Source organism: Odontesthes bonariensis, chromosome 21, assembly GCF_027942865.1.
Source record: "Odontesthes bonariensis isolate fOdoBon6 chromosome 21, fOdoBon6.hap1, whole genome shotgun sequence".
Classification (NCBI taxonomy): Eukaryota; Metazoa; Chordata; class Actinopteri; order Atheriniformes; family Atherinopsidae; genus Odontesthes; species Odontesthes bonariensis.
Window position 1 is genome coordinate 17,906,594 of NC_134526.1, and position 19,004 is coordinate 17,925,597.

General features: G+C 41.9%; 2 protein-coding genes across 5 annotated transcripts; one reads left to right on the forward strand and one right to left on the reverse strand.

Annotated features, from left to right (window-relative positions):
- Window positions 1–7: 7 nt before the first annotated feature.
- Window positions 8–12,752, reverse strand: rfx1a (regulatory factor X, 1a (influences HLA class II expression)). 4 transcript variants are annotated; one of them, XM_075454019.1, is made up of 19 exons: window positions 12,617–12,752; window positions 9,389–9,770; window positions 8,887–8,996; window positions 8,699–8,794; window positions 8,014–8,111; window positions 7,508–7,877; window positions 6,554–6,729; window positions 5,901–6,020; window positions 5,472–5,605; window positions 5,204–5,322; window positions 4,826–4,932; window positions 4,578–4,729; window positions 3,978–4,075; window positions 3,501–3,650; window positions 3,027–3,235; window positions 2,478–2,631; window positions 2,314–2,359; window positions 2,072–2,216; window positions 8–1,670 (listed from the first exon to the last, which is right to left on the reverse strand). In XM_075454019.1, exons 2-19 carry the CDS (start codon window positions 9,747–9,749, stop codon window positions 1,610–1,612), a joined length of 2,706 nt encoding a protein of 901 aa, XP_075310134.1. In that variant the 5' UTR covers window positions 9,750–9,770; window positions 12,617–12,752; the 3' UTR covers window positions 8–1,609. The 4 variants fall into 4 exon arrangements, with proteins under 4 accessions (XP_075310134.1, XP_075310133.1, XP_075310132.1 ...); XM_075454018.1 differs by having other exon boundaries at window positions 6,554–6,735; XM_075454017.1 differs by having other exon boundaries at window positions 7,457–7,877.
- Window positions 12,753–14,762: 2,010 nt separating this feature from the next.
- On the forward strand, window positions 14,763–15,692 carry rln3a (relaxin 3a). Its single transcript, XM_075454206.1, has 2 exons — window positions 14,763–14,922; window positions 15,415–15,692. The coding sequence occupies exons 1-2, from the start codon at window positions 14,763–14,765 to the stop codon at window positions 15,690–15,692; spliced, it is 438 nt and encodes a 145-aa protein (XP_075310321.1).
- The last annotated feature ends 3,312 nt before the right edge of the window (window positions 15,693–19,004 follow it).

Here is a 19,004-nt window from a genome sequence, read left to right on the forward strand (position 1 = left end):
TTTAATTTATATCTTTAAAATTAAAAACATCTGAATTGCATTCTACCACCTCCAAAGGCACAGTCATACTTATAGCAGACCAAATTCATAAAACACTGCCACTGAACATAGTTTTTTTTTCTTTTTTTTTTCTCAGTTTGTTTTGTACATAAGAAACAATGCACTATAAAAATGACTAAACATTTTTACTGGGTAAACCATTCTGTATGCTGTAGATCAGTTAAAGACTGGAGTGATATGTACTCAGCCGTGGTAGAATTGGACTCCATTTAAAGGATGATGTGCTGGTTTGAAGCTGGCAATGCCTGTCGAAAACATGTGCAGTGCAGCCATTTAATGACATAGAATAGAAAGATGCACAAAATGACATGTTTACACCAACCGGTCTTGACAAAACAGTGTTTAAGAACATGGATGTCAGAGGCAAAACAAAGCCGTTGGCAGGAGACGCAGTGAGATGAGTGGTGGGGGGAGGACTGCAGAAAAGGCCATCAGATTTCTCCTCTCTCATCAAATTCTCCGAACTGAGTCGTATGAGACATTGGCGTGCAATCTCACACCTCCACCTCACCACTAAAAGTATGTCTGAGACTTCAAAGAAAACGAAAAACATTTCAGATAACTCTTGAGTTTTAAAGACAATAGTCAACATGTGCAAAGAGGCAGGGCCTAAGCCTGTTTGTGGTAAAGTCATCAGATATGATTTAGGATTGATAACCAAACGTACAATCACAAATCAATAATGCACACAAAGGTTGCTTACAATGTGTGACAACACAGCACCATACACTGCACAAGAGGTTCACTTAGTGACAACGGAATTAAAAATAGTGGATAAATATACAGTAGAATATATCACCGTTCTTACTCAGGCACAGTCCTCCTTAAAACGTAAAACAAAAACACGGGATCAAAGAAAACCGGTTTGGCACACAAATGGAAAAAACATACTGAAATAAGGCAAGGAAATAATGTCTCTGAGGAAAATGAGGCCACGGAGGAACTTATTAGAAGGATAGGATTGAAGCACTTTGAACATAAAACATGACACATAAAGCAACTCTCATGAAACCACACGTTCAATAAAAAGAATGAAGATTTTTTTTTCTGTAGCAACAAATGGGAGTTCCTATTACACAGCCGTAGCTTTATCTTTACAAGGGTGTGTGTGCGACAGGCACTCCAGGAACACAAGAACTTCTCCTTCACAGGCTCATGAAATCAATGAGGGAATCTACCCATTCTTCCCTAATCAAAAGAATGGAACGCAAGAAAATATCTACAGAAACACTTGGCATGACTCACAATCTCACCACCAGGTGTGCACAACCATGGAAAAGCATGTTCAATCAGAGTCCAGAAAACAATAGAGCGGTGTGACCACAGTGCTCATACAAGCAGACAGAAAACACACAAACACTCACGCACTAGACAAACCCACCCGCCTTCCTGTCTTTTGCAACTTCCTCCTTCCTTCTGGATGACAGGTTCGTGTAGTGCTTGACAAATTAGTGACAGCTAGATTCAACGACCACTTCTAAAGATCCACTTTGCACCTTCCACCCGCAGTAGTTACCTTCACGCTCACATCACAGTGTTTCGAAGACCACTATGATACGGCAGCGACTGTCTCAGGAGGAACCAGGTTGAGCAGAAGTTCCTCAGCGAGGCTACAAGTTGCAGTGCGGTGACAGAAAACATGCCTGGCTTTAGTTAGTTTTTACAGATTCGTACAACTGAGGGTTAAAATGGTCTGTTTTTCTTTGCATTAAGTGACTGGTTTTTGAGGCCACATCCTACTGCAACGCCAGTGACAGTGGAATTAATCATTGGTGTCAACAGGTGGTTGTGCCATCCAGGCAGCAGCAGTTAATGACCGAGTGTGTTTCGATTGCGTGTGCCTACACATACACAATCAGAACAGTATGCAGCGAGTCTTAACGCACATGGACAAGATCTATATACACATATCAAATGTATAAATTAGTGTTCTTTTTACAGCTGCGTGTATGTGTGTGCGTTTAATCTGTGTGAACAGCCCACGTCCCTCAGTGGTTAGTTGTCAGCTGACCCGGTGGTGAAGAGGACTCGCTGATCAGTTCTGGCTAGCTTGGCGGGCGGCTCCAGAGACTCGTCTCCCAGCACGACCCCGTCAGAGGGAAGGGACAGCTCCTGGCCCTCGTCGTCACTCTCCTCCTCTTCTTCTTCTTCCTCCTCTGTGGTTGACAAATGCGACAGAGATGGTTACAGCATTATGCTTGAAACGTGATTGATTGTAGCTGGTGTTAGTAAAAAGGCAGAAGCAGTGCTTACCTTTGTCGGGGTCCAGCTGATTCAGCCCCCTGCCTAAACTGGCAAACTAATGGCAAAAGGGGAATGGGTGAGAAAATAATAAAAAATAAATAAATAAAAAAAATAAATATGGCTTCCATTATTGTCTTTATTTATTGTGCTTGTGTGCGTGAGTGCTTTGATACCTCTCCCATAACAGCGATGGGGGTCTCTCCTTTGGCCTGGGCCACTCTGTGCTCTATAAGGTAATACATGTACTCATCGTATAGCAGGCGGATCAAGTGAAAGGATCCAAAACTGGCTGCGCTCCGTAGGGTCAGGTCTCTGATCACCATGGAGCTGGAAAGCACAGATGAAGAGACAAGCCACTGTTACACTTGGACAGATACCACTTCTCTAACAACAACAGGAAGTACTATGTTGCGGTGCTTGACTGTCACACACCCCTTTCTTGTTTCTCATTTTGTACATCCTCGATTCCTCTCCCCGCGTGTTAGTTCCTCCCACCAGGGATGCAAGTAGAGGAAGCGAGGACAGACACGAGGAGAGAGGAAGAGAGGTGACACAAATTCAACAAAATGAGACATCCTTCCTTCGGAGCACCGTACTTTACTTGTGATTGTCAGAGCATGGAACAAGTTTGTCCTATTGGTTTATTAAAGCTTTTAGCTTCAACCTATAGTACCACATCCATCCCACTTTTTCTCTTCCTTTGAACTGCTCTTCAATCGTACCTGTAAAATGACCACTTGAGTAGGAAGAGCTTGGCAGCCTTAGGGAAGGCAGGACTCTGCTGGTAGGGTTTTAGGACCTGGGAGACCACACTATCAAGCCACACAGCCCACTGCTCCAAGGAGTTCTGCTGCTGGAGGGTCAACTTGAAGTCTTGCTCCAGCCGCTGAACAACTCGGTCTTCACACCGGCACACCCACGAAGCCTGCTCCTGCAGAGGGTGAACAAGATTAGGGAAAGCTGTTAGTATCGTACATATATTTTTTGTCATAATGTGCAAGTGTGTAGCTGTGTTAGACCTCTAGTTATAGTCCTATAAAAAGATTTATTTTTTTTAAAAGATAAAGAGTGTCTGAATCATGAAAACTCACTGAGAACACAAAAATTAATTGTGCGAATGCACGAGACTGAAACCAATTAAAGTCGCTCCCACTCACACTGCTCATCTACTCTCGACATCGACAGACCAAACCTACCTGAACATTTGCGAAGTCGACGCGGTTAAGATCAGATAGCATCTGGTTGATCTGAGCTGTGTTTTGGAGGACAGCACGGGCTGCCTGAGCGAGGTGGTTCAGACTGGTGTAGCGACGCAGCGTCTGGGCAAACGCGTTGGCTGATGTTACCTTCGAAGGAACAAGGGCGATGGGTCAGACTCCAAAACTGAATCACATGCTTGGAATTATTCATCCCATTAAAGCAGCTCATCTTGGTATTTGCAAAATACAAAAAAATAATGTTTCAGGGAAGAAACTAAACAAGAGGCTGCCTTCTAGTGATCTGCATGAAATATTTTGTTGCACCACTTATTTTCATTCATCCAATAAGTCCCGAGCTTGCATTCATGCTGAGTAACAGTATGGTTTGTTAAGTCCATGGAAACAGCTTGCTGGCTCCATGTCTTAAAAACTATGCTCCTCCATCAGCTGCAAGCTGGTATAAGAGTGCTGCACCTTGATGCGAACCATTTCCTCTGGGATATTCATCATGGCATTGGTCAGCCAGCTCTCCAGGCTCTTGGCAAAGTTACGGATGGCTTGAGTTAAGGCACCTGTGAACCACAAGAGGGGTTAAAAGAAAATCTCACAGGTCAGTTGAACTATCTCTTTATCATGGACCTGTTTACATAGCAAAGTTTCTTTTGAAAAAACAGGTTTTCCTGGCTGTGTGGGTGCAAGGGTGTCTGAATGGCATGAGTGGGGAAAAATTTGTCTTGGCAGCACAGCTAAAATAAAGATTGTGAGAAAGAGCAGTATTCAAAATTGCAACTGGCAGAAACAGAAAGGAAGTTTCCATCGTGGGCCCACAGGACAGAGAGCAGTGTGCTCTTTGACCAATAATTTAGACCAAATGTTTAAACTAAAAAAAAAAAATCTTACAAAAATACTGAATTATCTGAAACGCCAGGGTCATATGTGCTCTCAAATAAAGTCATTTCGTTTCATTCTAACTAATTCCAGCTGGAAATTAAACAATACAGGTATGGACAAATTTGCTTTGAATGCAAACTGTATTTAGTTTTTGTCAGAAAATGATGGCACGATGCCCCTTACTGGGGATGGGTCTGAGGACATCAGGGATGAGGATTTCCACCAGGCTCTGGTACAGGCTGTTGTCACAGTCACGGCTCCAGCGCAGCACTGGCTCATACTTGCACAGCAACACCAGGCAGGACTTTGGGAGACGTTTCTCTGACTCATCATGACTGTCAAAACACCCAACGGTTTGTGTGAAAATGGTACTGCTTCAGCAATGCCACAGCTTTCTGAGTGAATGTTTCTCTACAGGATGAACAACTCACACAGCCAATGTTGCATCTCCAGCCTGACTTTGACTGAACCTCCAGAAAGTCTTCCAAAGAGTCTCCACCAGTGTAAACTGCAGGTTGACCATCACATCCAGTATGGCCTGAGAGAAAATAGAGAAAACATCTCAACATTAATGGATCAAAGGGAGTAATTCTACCAAGTCAAAGTCAAATTAAGTCCCAGTAGGAATTTCATGAATATGTTATGATATTTTTAACTTGGATTCAGAGATGTGTGACCTGTGACCACACGGTAACTGCATCAGCGTTTCATGCTGTCTATAGGTTCAAGTTGGCAGAAGATGTGAAACTGTCACCTCGACAGAACAAGTCACCCACGTTAATCTGAGGCGTGGGGCAGACAGTTCTTACCTCACAGTGTTCTCTGTACAGCAGCTGAAAGTTCTTTATGTGCTCGAGCTCAATGCCCTCTGGCATAGACTTCCCTTGGAGGTCGATGTCAGGAAACTCTGGGAGAGTTCTGGATGCATCTGGACACAAGAAAACTGGATGCTCAGAGACTGAGAAATCCGGTGATGCATATCATCTGTTTACATGAGATGATAATGCTATCATACTATCAGATGCGTAAGTCTGATATTCTTTTACACTCGGGGAGCTGTCTGTTCACTAAACTCACCTAGGAACTGCTGGTACTGCTGGACCTGGGTGCTAATGTCCACATGGCCTGACCCCGGCTGCTGTTGTTGCTGCTGGCCTGCTCCTGCTGCTGTGCCATTAGTCATTCCTTCAACTTTATGCACGGGCTTCAATCTGATGGTAGCAAGGAGGAAAGTGCATCAAACATTCGACAGAAATACGTATTAAATAATGAGGTTAGAAGAAACTCAGTTTGATCATAACGCTAGCCGATGCCTGGATCCATGGGAGGATTAAAATAGCGTACAGTCATTTTGCAAGTCAAGAGTAAGAGGCTAAAACTAGAGTCAGTGACACAACTTCAAGAAAGGTCATGGATTCTGGCGTGGGCGTGGAAAACACAAATGGTTACAGTGGTGTGAGGACTGTCGAGACTCGAGTGTGTGTCGTCATTTTTTTGAACGTATACCTTTGTTTCTGTGAGAACGGCTGCTGCCTCATGGCCAGATGTTGCTGGTCTTCCATCAGACGGAGCAGAGAGGATCCAGCCTTGATTCTCAGCCCATAATAGTGGTATTTGGAATTACCCCTAGCAGAAGCGGAGGAAATATGTTTTTGCATGAAACTGGTGGGAGGAGAGGCTTTAAGTGGTCTTACCCCCTCCAAACTACATGTATACTCTTTATGTGTGTTGAAATCAAATATGCCTGACGTGCACATTACCAAATTTTTTCAAAAGAAATTCTCATTTGCTCACTCTGCCTTCTTTTGTCAGACTCACGCACCCACACACATGCTGTCCGTCTTCATCTCAACCCACAATTCTTCCTACACTAGCACACATTTTGCAGTACCCCCAGAGAGCTCTTTATGTGTCTTGGGAAAAAGATCTTACATTCTCCCATTTTGCTGTCCGCTACAGGCGTATGAAATACACGCCTGCAGATTACAACGCACTCAGATGGTGTGTGTTGACTTCCTATTGACGTTTTGTTAATATCTTCTATGAAAAAATGTGGCAGCAAGACGACAAAAAGAGTAAATGAATGAAATTAAGAACATCAGTATTTGTCTAATAATGAAGTTTCTCTGTACCTGAGTTTGGGTGTCTAGTGATCTTACCGAGTGCCCAGGCGTCGTGTGCGTAGCCCCATGAACACCGATCGAATGAGTTTCCCGAATGAAGCAGCATTAACAGCCTCAAGTTTCTGCTCCTGGCAGTGCAGTAGGTAGTGGCAGTAAAGAGTGGAACGTGGCAGACTTACTCCTTCAGCTGTCTCATAGTTGTCCAGCAACCACTGTACCTGACACACAGGCAATGAAAAAGGAAAATAGCTTGTGCGATTAGAAAAGCCAATAGACGTCAGCAAGAAGATAGATCTCAACGTATGTGCAACAACAGACATTCACTTGCTTATTGGCGAACACATTAGACACGCAAGACTAATATAGGGTACATGCACACGCATTTCTCTAATATCTAAAGTATACAAACAGAAATCCATTCACAATTGCAGTTTAGTTAAGCATTCAGGAATGAAAACACAAATAGGTGCGTCTGCTTGCGTGCCGTGGCATACAACTTTTGGTATGCAACGAATCAATGACTTGGAAAACTGATGGGATGTCTGCAAAACACTTTGGCTATCATTATCATATGGGATTCTATATGGTGAATTTGGAATGAACAATATAGTGTCGGGGCATTTCAGGCAAATTATAAATGCCCCTCATCGCATGCACTGCAATGATATGAAAATGATGAGGTCATAGTTTTGTTTGCTTTAAGGAGGAAATCACAGTTAAAACAAAAATAAATAAAGGAACAACTATATCCTGTTGGTTTTGTTGTGATCAGAGCCCAAAGTATTACAATATTCTCAGCTGACATTTTTGGCCCACATTTTTAAATGTGCTTTCCACTTGTTCAAACTCCACTATGACATCATCAGTGTGCGCCATCAAAGGGTTGTGCGGATGAGAAAGGAACGAGAAGAAAATCCTGCGCTTGGCGCCTCTGCATACCTTCTTGTCTGCCGACGGCACGCTACTCTCCTCGCCCTCTGTAATACTCACAGTGGCCGGGGAGGCGCGGGCGGTGTGCGAATAGTTCTGACTGTTGCCAGCTGCCCCTCCGCTGCTGCCGCTGCCCAGCATGTAACCCCCCTGGATCACATAGCTGCCTGCTGCGCTGCCGTTGGTGCCTGCCCCATCCTCTGCCCCGTTGGTGGTCCCACCTGCGGTCACAACAGTGGCCCCACCCCCTGTCGCACTAGTGGGCTGGGCCACAAACATGGACACACCCCCTGCAGTGCCAGCAGTCACGGAGACGGTTAGAGATGTGCCAGGGGTGGAGGCTTGGGAAGTTGGTTGACCTTCATAATATTGGGCAGCTGTAGTCTGGGTGTACAGGGGGGTTTCAGTGTAAGGGAAGGCGCTGGAACGACTGGATGAGAGACATGTAAAGAGACCCGTTAGCAAACAATGTAACTATTGGACAAGTTAAACAGAAAAAAAAGAAAAAGAAAAAAGTTTTGTCTCGACATTTGTTAGAAAATTATTGGACACAGTTTTATTCTAACATGGTGCTGGTGGTGTAGTTGTTGTCTCCTTCTTCCACATACTGCACTTGATTAGTGTACACATGTTGCACTGGCACTGGTGTGAGCTGCTGCTGGACCTAAGGAGAGAACACACACAAACACACATGCATACAAAAATCCAATAAATTGTTGTGCACCTTATTACGCCACATCATCCGTTTCCTCACCAGGAATCTTAATCTTTCCTCTATGGTTTCCTTTTGCAATGAAAGCGACACACACAATACCTAGCCACAGGGAGATTATATGATCCCTCAACTGAACAGCAGCAGTCTCCCTTGTGTCCCTAACCTACTTGGAAAATGAGAGCTGACTGGGGCCTGAGCAATCTGTAGTCAATGTAGTCTCTTGATGCCCAGGCCAGATATTCAGGCTCTTGTGTCACATGATGAAGCTGCAGTTCCTCTAGTTTCCTATCACTGACTAATCCGGTGAGGTCTGTGCAAAGGGGAAGCTGGCAAGTTGGACCATAAACAGGATGAGCTGACTAATAATGAGAAAACATGAGAAAAAGTTGTGAAGTTTTGTATGTGTAGCACGTTTTCTGAAGCAAAGCTATCACGATTGCTTTCCTTGTTTTATACAAATTTGATACAACTGAGGTGATACGTGTGTGTGTGTGTGTGTGTGTGTGTGTGTGTGTGTGTGTGTGTGTTCAACCCACCTCCTGGGAAATATGAACCGGCTGTAGACTGGTGACACTGAGCTGCGTGCCTGGCTCAGTTTTGGCTATCTGAGAGGTGGCCTGCACCACAGACCTCTGTTGAGATGAAAATGCTCTCAATACAGATAAGTTTAAGACGAAATAAAACTAAAATAATTGAATGCTGTATGTGTGTTTGCATATGTTACCTGCTGGGCTGTCTGTACTTGCTGAACAACCTGTGTGGGAACTCCTGTCTGCACTACAGCTGGAGGGGGACTGGAGTCTGACACACTGTCGTTTGAGTGAAGGGAACCCTCTGAAAGATGGATCAATCAGGACCATTACCACGTTTTACCATTTTCATACCAAAACTAGCATATTCGAGCAGGTCTTTCAAATTCAGGTTAAACCTTTCAAACAAGCCAAAGAAATTGATGCGAAGAAATGAATCACTACTACAGAGAGTTACATTTAGTCTGTTTATAATTCCATGTGCCATTACCTCATTGTTCATATTTAAATGGACCAGGGTGTGCATGAGTGTATAATTTGTGCTGAAAAAAATGGTCAGAACTATAGGAAAGGTTACACATCTCAATGTTTATGGCGTCTAACCAATAAAATATGAATACATCATTTGAAGAGCTGTTTCTTTGCCCGTAATAGTGACTCAAAAGCATTGCATGATATGTGAAGTTCAGCCTTTACCTGTGACTGTAACAACGATGTACTGAGGAGTGCTTTGAGCATTTCCAGACTGCGTGGGGGAGCCTTGGATTTCCGCAGTCACGTACTGCGTCTGAGCAGGCTGAGCCTGCGCTGTTGGCTGCGTTTGACTTCCAGATGCAGGTTTCTGATGAGTGACAGAGGGGTTTTTATCAGTGGCAGTAGGTTGGCCTGTTGGCGTGAGAACAGTGGGAGCGGCCACGGTAGTCGGAATCTCTGCCAAAAACTGAGGAGCGGGGGCAGGAGTGCACGTGGCATCGGCTTGACCTGGTGTGACCGTTACAGCAGCCCCCTGGGTTTGAGCTGCGGGTTGGATCTCACCCACGTAGCCTGAGGTGGCCATCACAAATACTGGGAAATCACCCTAGAAAAAAAACAAGTGACAAGTTATGTTTTTCTGGCAGGGAGGCTCTGAATTTGATAAACTATTAAAAAAATCAATGAATGTAACTGTTTGGTTTCACAATCAGTCTGTAGTCATTCTGAAAGAGAGAGGGAAGAGGATCAAATCTAGTGAATTCAGTTCCTATCTTCGGTAAATGAGCAACATGAGCCGTTCTAAGAACGCAGTTATCAGAACTGTCCTACTCGAATTTCGTTCTGATAACTGTCCTTCTGTTTCAGTCTGCATTCGCACATGAGTCGGGAGCCGTCTGCGTCAGCGCCACATTCAACAACAAAACAGAACCCGGTAAAAGTAATTAGAGAAGAAAAAACACCACCAAGAAGCTAATATGGAGAGCGGGGAGGCCACCATGTTCATGTTCTGCATGATGGTGATATTAATCATGGACGATCACATCAGGCGTCTAACATTGAGGCTGGAAGAGCTCACAGAGAGAGTCAGGAGATACTTTTTCATTTCATGAAGGAAGAAAGGAGAGCAGAGCGCCGGAGACAAAGTAGACAAGTGTAAGTTTAACTTATTTAACACCCGCCGGTTGTGTCTGTGTCGTATGAGGAAACATTTCAGCCGTGATAGCATGACATGGGGCGTAGCTACCGACCACCAAACATCTCCGTCAGATGCGTTCTATAGAACCATGAAAAGACCCGACCTCGGAGAAGGAGCTAAATAGTTATAGGAACTGAGGGAGAAAGCCCCGAGTTCCTGTATGTCCGAACACGGGAGAAAACGGCCCCGCAGATTAAAAGGTTATTAGAACTGCCAAAGGTTCCTACAGTCCGAAAGCGGCTATGTAGTCAAATATAGCTCCAAACAAAAATATTGCTTTAGAATGTAAGTCATATATATTTCAAACTAATCAGAGTCCAACTTGTAAATGACATAAGCAATACTTGGACACGAGTTTGTGACGTGAAGTTTCAAAAGCTTTGAAACTAAAAGTGCACGATAGTGAATAACAATGACATTCATCTTTGGGGAAAAAAACTTTACAAGGGCCATTAAAAATGTTCCACATCCTTATTTGTTGGTAAAATATGATTTATTGAGATTGAGGACTGTTTGAAGTTAATATGTGTGTATGTTGGGGTGGGGGCACTGACAGGTGTGTCATTACCTGTAATGCAATCACACTGTGTATAGCCTTTTACACACCACACATAATTATGCCTGTGTTACAAGTTGAGAAATTCCCATACAAAGATGCTAAAGTATTACAAAACAATGTGTTAATATGCTTTGTGTCAAATACAGTTCAATTGACCGCTTCTTTGCTTCAGTTTATGCCACTTTTAATATCATGTGCGGAATGTGATCTTACTGTAGAAAGTAGCCTAGGTGCCCGTGACAATTATCAATCTTAGCTAAGCTGGTTAAAAAAAAAGACATAACAGCAAAAGAGGAAGGAGTTTATTGTAATACTGTGACCAGGGTGGTGACAGATTACCTGTAATCAGGATTATACTAAATAATTAGATGGGGGGGGGGGGGGGGGGGGGGAGCAACTACACTGAAATATGACACAGGAAAAAGAAAGGAGAGAGTGCAAACAGAGACACTTATGGCAATATCTGTGATGCTGAACACTCTACTTTATGGGCCAAGTCCTTTATGTGGCATTTGATTAGCAGCAACAACAACATGCACCAATGAAAACGCATATTACATGTAGTAAAATGCATGCAGTACACCTGTAGTACTGTTACTCCTCGGATCATTTCATTTGACATTTTATTTACTCTCAAAATGTCATGCCAATAGCAATGAAATTTGTTTTATTTTGATTACAGATTTTAGGAATTCAGTAATTGTTGAAAACATTCTTTTTTAGTAGGCCTATAGGGTGCAATGTTTGATTTTGTAAGCAATATTAAGGTGAGGAAGCTCTTGCCATTTCATCCATTGGATTACGCTCAAATACACTTGTTCTCAGTAAAAGCTACAGTAACGTGACAGTTGTTACTGTGTCTGTGTTGAGGTGAGGTGGTTGAATGCACAGGTTTAACGATAAATTTGCAAGAGATCATCTTTTTACACGTCTGTAAAGTAATTAACTTATCAACACGGTGAACAGAAAGGTTCAATTGAGCTCGGACCTGCAAAGCACCTGCAAAACGCCCTCCTTCGCCACGCCCCTTCAACGTTAAATGTCCGCCACCTGCCACAGCTGTCTAAACTCTCGGGAGTCATTCTAACGCTTACCTTCCCTCAACACGGACCCAAAACGTACAAGTCATTCCACTTTTAATTCAACGACCTCAATTTAGTCTACCATTTGGGTAGTTAATGTTATGTGCCCTGTGAGTTTAGCCGACAAATGTTTAAAACATAACGTGTTCAAACACCACCGATTGCTCGTGGTATATACAATTCGAATTTCCAATTCTGGTCCAACTCGATACGTTAGTAGCAAACGGTAACGGGCGCAAGGTTGTCGTGACAGAACCGATGCTAGCTATCTAGCAAGGTAACTTGAGCAGCAGGCTAACTGGTCTCTACAACAACCGCCATTTTGTACCTTTTGCATTTGACATCGCCATAACAACGGCCTGCTTGACTATGCATCTGTGGCTGCGTCGTCATGGCAGGCAAGAGCAAGTGTCATTCGAATGAGTAGCATAGACAAACTACCGCATTCATAAAACGCTGTCAACTCGTTATATGAGCGACGGTTAGCTTGCAGGCAAAGCTCGGAGGGAGGCAGTTGTCTGTTATGGCTACTGAAACAACAAGGGAAAAAGCAATAGCACAATTCAGCTGAAGCATTAGAAAAGAAAAGTGTCTCTATATATCATACGCTTCACCTCTGATTCCACGTGTGTATCCCTCAGTGGTAAAATATCTTCGTTTATATTTATGGCGGATTCAGTTGTTGTTGTTGATTCTCGTTGCTGGGTTCTTGTCGCCAGGGCTACCGTGGCTATGGCGCTTCGTCCTCACCAGGGCAACTGTTGCTACCCACCCGCTCCCTTCCCTCCTCCTTCTGTACTCTGATTGGCTGAGTACTGCCAAATTGTCTTAAAGTCACAGCAACAGTTCAATTTTACTACAAAGCCTTCCACGCCCATTTGTGGAAAATTACTGTCTATCATAGATTATTACATTTTTACACCAAAGGCCGATGCAGTGCAAGTACAGACAATACTTTCTGCTCGTAGAGATTTGTTATTTTGAAATCTTTGTTGAATGTTGAATAGTGATGAGAGTTATACCATGTATCTTGCTGACGACACACATTTGTCTGGTACATCTGGATATCCTGATACGATGTTCATTTTACTGAATCTCAGTTGAATAATTTTACTTATATCATTTTGTTTTGGGAAAAATAGAATATATCTTTTTAATTTTCATTTAATTTATGGTAAATAATGAACAGTGGTGTGATAAGTGTATCTTATTTAACGCTGCTCTCTCTGTTTACTACGGATTGATTCTACAAACATAATCACCACACTATTACTTTATCTAATAAAGCATAACAATATTACAAAGAGTGATGTAAGTCAACAATTTGGCATAGTTTTCTCTACAGAAAAACCTAGGCTTTACAAGATGAAAAGGAAAAGAAAACACATGGCAAAACAAGGAGACATTTGGAAACACAGGAAGAAAAAAAACAGCCAGGCCCTAGATTAGCCCGAACTTCCCAACCCGTAGTTGCAAAGAGTGCAGCCATGATACAACAGACAATACATTTGCGGATAACTGAAACTTCAAACTAACTTGTGAAGTTGTTTCCAAACATCACATATTTAGTCATATAAGTGCAGTCCTTAGCATTTTGATATTCCTCCAGTGACCTCAACAACATGACATGTTAATGAGTGTCACGGTGGACATCCTCCCAAAATGCCATTTTGTTTGCTTTTTTTGTCACATTAATTACAGATTCACCATCTCCATTGTACATTTCTAAATGAGTGACCTTTGACTGCGTGGATACCCAGATAAAAATGTGTTTTATATTTGTCTGACTCATAATAAGACTTCTACGTTATCTGTCTTTGAAAATGTCACTGGTCCTGTTTCAATCCTTCCATTTCACCTTTTTGCAACAATTTAACAGAATTGCTCATTTTTGAGAGAAAAAGGAAAATTATACATAGTGAAGTTATGCAGGGTCATGTGTGGATTAAAATGGCAAAGCTAATGTGCTGCTAAATCTTATCAGGGTCAATGATGTCAATGTGTGTAATCAGACATGAAATGTTAATTGTTCTTGCAGTGCCAGGAAGTAAACATGTTTGGAGGATTATTTATTTCTAAGATAAACTACAATGTAATAAACTTCCTTCCTTAGGAGCCAGTATGTTACAGATTCTATTGAATAATCTGCTCATTATTATCCCCTAGGAACATTAATTTTACATTTGATAAATATTCAAAGTGTTTTCAATGGTTTTTATTTGACTAATTTATCAAGCATAGAGAAAAGTCCCACACTTTGAACTATAGAACAGAGACCACGCTATACAGTGTTCTATTCTATTCTATGCCATTTGTTTTCTTTGCCATGTTTACAGTCTTACAGTATTATCCATAACTATAAAAGGTATAAAAGGTTCATTGTAGCCAAGAGGGATGTAATGAAATTATTACTTCAGGATCACTCAAGGTAACAAATGTACGTCACAAGCTGAAAAAGAGTTAGATCATAGAGGCTTCCAACACATTTGTTGATTATGCCACCTTTGGTCCTTCTTTTGTTTCCATAAAGGTCTCTCACTTTATCTCACTTTCAAATCTGTTTCTCTGTAGCAGAAGGCCTGCATGCGCAGCATTCGTCTCTCACTTGCATGACTCCAAACCCCCTTATAAACCACGCCTGGGTCACCCGCAAAGTCACAGCTCATGCAAACGGGGAGACTGAAAGCAAAGAAGTGGTCAAAGCAAACAATCTCCTCCAATTGCAAGAATTTCCTTCTTGCTTTATTTGCTTGAGGTACCATGTGGAAAGCCCTTGTACTGGCTGCGTGTCTCCTTTTGGCTGGGGCTCAGCCCATGGAGGACCCGACATATGGGGTGAAGCTCTGTGGCCGCGAGTTCATCCGGGCAGTCATCTTCACTTGTGGAGGTTCACGATGGAGACGGTCACTGAGGAGTGCAGGTGAGGCTGAAGGCGGTACATCTCCACCTTTTAACTGTGACTCTGTATGGGATTTAATCTGGTGATGATTGCATTGAAGGAAGCCATTATCCACTTGTGTTTTGGTTTAATCCATTTGAATATAGGAAATACACATGGATGGAAATTATATGAAATTTTAATTGCAGACAGACAATGCCCCTGGTTATATTTTAACTAATGGTCATATTGTGTTGGGTTGGACTGGAATCAGAGGTGCAATGAATTTTATCTACAGAGTTTGTAAATGTACTACATTGAACTCGTAAAACTACTTTCCAAATATCTATTTGAGCCACTGTCATAGAAAAAGAGAGATTTGGTAGCCATCCAGGGACTTCTGACACTCTCTACTTCCATCATCCTCTACTTTAATATCTGTACTGATAATGGAGAAGCCATTATTTCATTTTGCTTGCTTGAGACAAATACAAAGATTCTCTAGTGCCTCACTTGCCCATTTTACCCCAGCAGATGAGGACCCATTCAGCTCCCATCAGGAAGAGTCTTCAGAGGGCTTGAATCATGACTTTGTGGCAGAGAATCTCCTCCAGAGAAACAAAGATTTCAGCTTCGCATCCAGAGATGACAAGGAGCGAGTGTTCAGCAGGCCCGCCCGCTCTTTCATCACCGAAGAGATCCTGGAGGCTCTTCGCAAAGCTGACCGCAAAGGTCGCGATGTGGTGGTGGGTCTGTCCAATGCCTGCTGCAAGTGGGGTTGCAGCAAGAGTGAGATCAGCTCCCTTTGTTGAAGGCTGATGTACGCAGTCTGAATGGATACAGTGGCAGTCTTTTTACACTGATAAACCATCATTAAAATATGCACATACACACTCATGTTTACTTCCATTTCACATTGATCTGGTAAAATGACATCCTGCGTGTTTCAGTTAAACATAGCAGGATCTTTTTGTGTTTCATTCATTTACTTATTTATTATTTTCAACTAAAAACGTATGTTTCTGGAAACAAAATGTGTTGTATGCTCCAGGCTAAATATCAGTCTTAATTGTGTTTTTTTTTTCTTTTTCTTTTTTGTTACCAGCTCAGTTATTGCTGCTGCAACTTCTTAGAACTCAACTATATAAATGCATTGTTAACATGATTTGAAAAAAGTCTGAAGTTCAGACTCAAAACAGCTGTATGATTAAAAACCATAAACTGCCTTCCTAATAAAAATGTTGTCGTTTATTCCTTTTTCAATGACCAAACCTAGAAAATAGGCTACATTTCCGGAATTTCACTACTCCCTGAGTAATTGGTGGTGGATGAATTGTTAGATCATTTACTCAAGTTATAGTGTCACTATGATGCCCCGTTGCAGGTCAAAGTCTTGCATTTGGAGTCCTCCTTGAGCGTATGAAAAAAAGCCATATAAGTAAAATGCATTGTGCTCAAGAAATGAATATCAAGATCACTTTAAGGCATAAATACTGACTCCAACATAACCGGTGCTTTTACCACAAAAATATTATTTTGATTCTGCTGCATCTATCTCTGAAATCTGCATTTTACTCTCTCAGCTCCTTGAATTAGAGCTAACCTTTGCTTTCCTGGTGGAAAATTGTTTTGATAATCTTTTTTTTAGATTTTAAGAAGTATTCGAAAACAAAACTACGTGAGACATTTGACAAGGATGTAATTATTTGAGTGAAGTGTAAACAACACAGAGTTTGCAAAATAATTCTCCATTTTTACAAGGGGATTCAAGCCAGAGATGGGGGTTTTTGAAGAAATATTTCCTCTGTGATGACATATTTTGTTAATTGTTGAGTCAAAAGTAAAGAACAACAGTGAAACTGACAACTTAAAGTTAAAAACACTTTTTGTGAGCATGTATTTGTGTGTTTTTAAGTCTATCAGTAGCCTACTTTACTATAAATGATGCATTGAATAAAACGAGTTAAAGCAATACTATGTAACATTTCTACCTTAAAATAACAGCTTGAAAAAAATTGTGCGGCTAGAATGAGTTTTAATATTACGATTGGCCTGTCTCCTATGCCCTTCGGGGACCTGAGTTGGAAAAACTGCGCCATGTAACTTTGCTGGACCGGCCCGAGAGCGGCCCGGGAGCTGAGCGGAAGTACTTCGACTTGCTTTCTGGCACACCTACCGCAAAAACAAATAGACCCCTCTCACGCTCCCAGGTACATTTGATTACTCTTACCTTCTCGGTCGACATAGCTTGCACCTTCTGACCCCTCGCCGGTTCGTCAACAAACGTGAAACGTGAAAAGGAAAGAGTGTTGTATTTACGACAGTGTAACCGTACATTACCTCCAAGCCTGTAGGGGGAGCTCCATAATGGGCTTTTTGAGAAGTTACATTGTATCGCTTTAAACTACAAAAAAGCATGATGCCTGCTATCATTTCACAGCCTCATCATTTTGTTAGACACAGTCAGTTCTTTTTAATGATATGTTTAACACTGAGATTAGAATTCAAAGCAATTGGCAGTGAATAATCAGGCGACATAAGACAAAGGTAAAAGTAGTAAGCACATTGAGTTGCCTGTGTGAAATGCGCTATATAAATAAAGATTGATTGATTGAACGTTTGCTATTATTATTCACTCAGTAACAATGTTCCACTGCACATTGTGTGGCTACTCTTTTTCTTTCTTTTTTTTTCAGGGGAAGTTAGCCGATGACAAAACAGGCTGAAAATCTCCGCCTGTGATTGACAATAAAAAAACTTTAAAATAAAGTAGGACCCAATTTTGTCTGAGCACTTTTCAACATCCATCTTGTGATTTGATGCTCTCTTGGTAACTGTAAAATTTCGGACAGTGGCCGAAGCCCAGTGGCTTACCAGGTCAGTATTCGGTAAGATGGTCCGTGCATGATAATATCCAGCTTCCGATTCAGTGTGCAGGCGCCCTTCCTCTTGCCTCTTGATCACAAGCTGCTATTCAACATGATACACACACAGGTTGAAAGCATATTGACCAGCAGAGGTCAGGTTACAAATGGCTCAATCTCCCAATAACCATGGGAGTAAAATAAGGTAACTTTTGTACTGCAGGAGAACAAATGGATTTTCAGAAAATAAAAACAAATGCAACATCAACTGGAACAGGAAAATGGCAAGCACTAAGGCGCCTGAAAGAAACAATCTCTGAGCAAAAATGCATTTACTCACAAAATAATCCAGCGGCAACATCTGATGCTGGAACACAATACATTATGAAAACATACTTCATACTGCATGCCACAGATGAGACGAATGTCAGATAAACACCACGGTCTGTGTCAAGGTCAGAACAAAATATCAACTTACATTACATGCGCTCTCATCTTTTAACTTCAAATCACCCGTACATCCATTATCCTTTTAACTAATGATATGCTTGTCAATGCCAAAGTGTTATGTTTACTATAAGTGTGCATTATTGATTTCTTTTTTTTTTGTTGGTATTTTAAATTGTAGATGTTGTCATCAAGTATATGAAACAATGAAAGCTTGAAAAGCTTGTGTTAGAGAAATATCATGAGGTTATACTATAAGAAAAGAAGTACTGTGTGCAAGAATGTTTTACAGTGTTGGAAGATCAAGGGGCTCTGTGTGCTGGTGGAGGCCTCATCCTCGTATAAGTTTAACCTTGGATGCTGAAGAAGGCCTCCTATCTTTGCTAGTTCTATCTTCTGTATGAACCTTAATTTACTGAACAAAGATGTCTTATCTGATGTTATCATATTGACTACACTGCACTCATCTAATAAAGATATTGATGGGAGGGAACTACAGGAATCTCTCATAACCCCGTGTGGCTAATGCTTTTGTGGTAGAAAGCACAAATAGCAGAAGTATAATTTGAGAATCCAGACAACCCAGTGTCAGCAGACTTGTCTCCTTTCTGCAAGATTAAACCTTTGTGTTAACTAACTCCAGCGACTCTGAGCCTCATTGACACATTCTGATGCTGAGATTTACATTCAGAATGCCGTTAAACTCTCATTTATTAGAACTTCATTGACATTGCCTCCGCTCTTTATGAGAGTCCATAGTCATTGTGACCCCTAAAGCAGTGGTAACATACTTACTCCTGTGCTGAAGCCGTT

Coding starts and splice junctions, on each gene's coding strand:
- rfx1a (XM_075454016.1), bottom strand. CDS start 9,749: ATGGCCACCTCAGGCTACGTGGGTGAGATCCAACCCGCAGCTCAAACC. Junction 4,076..4,577: donor TGTCCTCAGACCCATCCCCA/GTAAGGGGCATC, acceptor TGTGGTTCACAG/GTGCCTTAACTCAAGCCATC. Junction 2,217..2,313: donor TCAGCTGGACCCCGACAAAG/GTAAGCACTGCT, acceptor TGTCAACCACAG/AGGAGGAAGAAGAAGAAGAG.
- rln3a (XM_075454206.1), top strand. CDS start 14,763: ATGTGGAAAGCCCTTGTACTGGCTGCGTGTCTCCTTTTGGCTGGGGCT. Junction 14,923..15,414: donor ACGGTCACTGAGGAGTGCAG/GTGAGGCTGAAG, acceptor TTACCCCAGCAG/ATGAGGACCCATTCAGCTCC.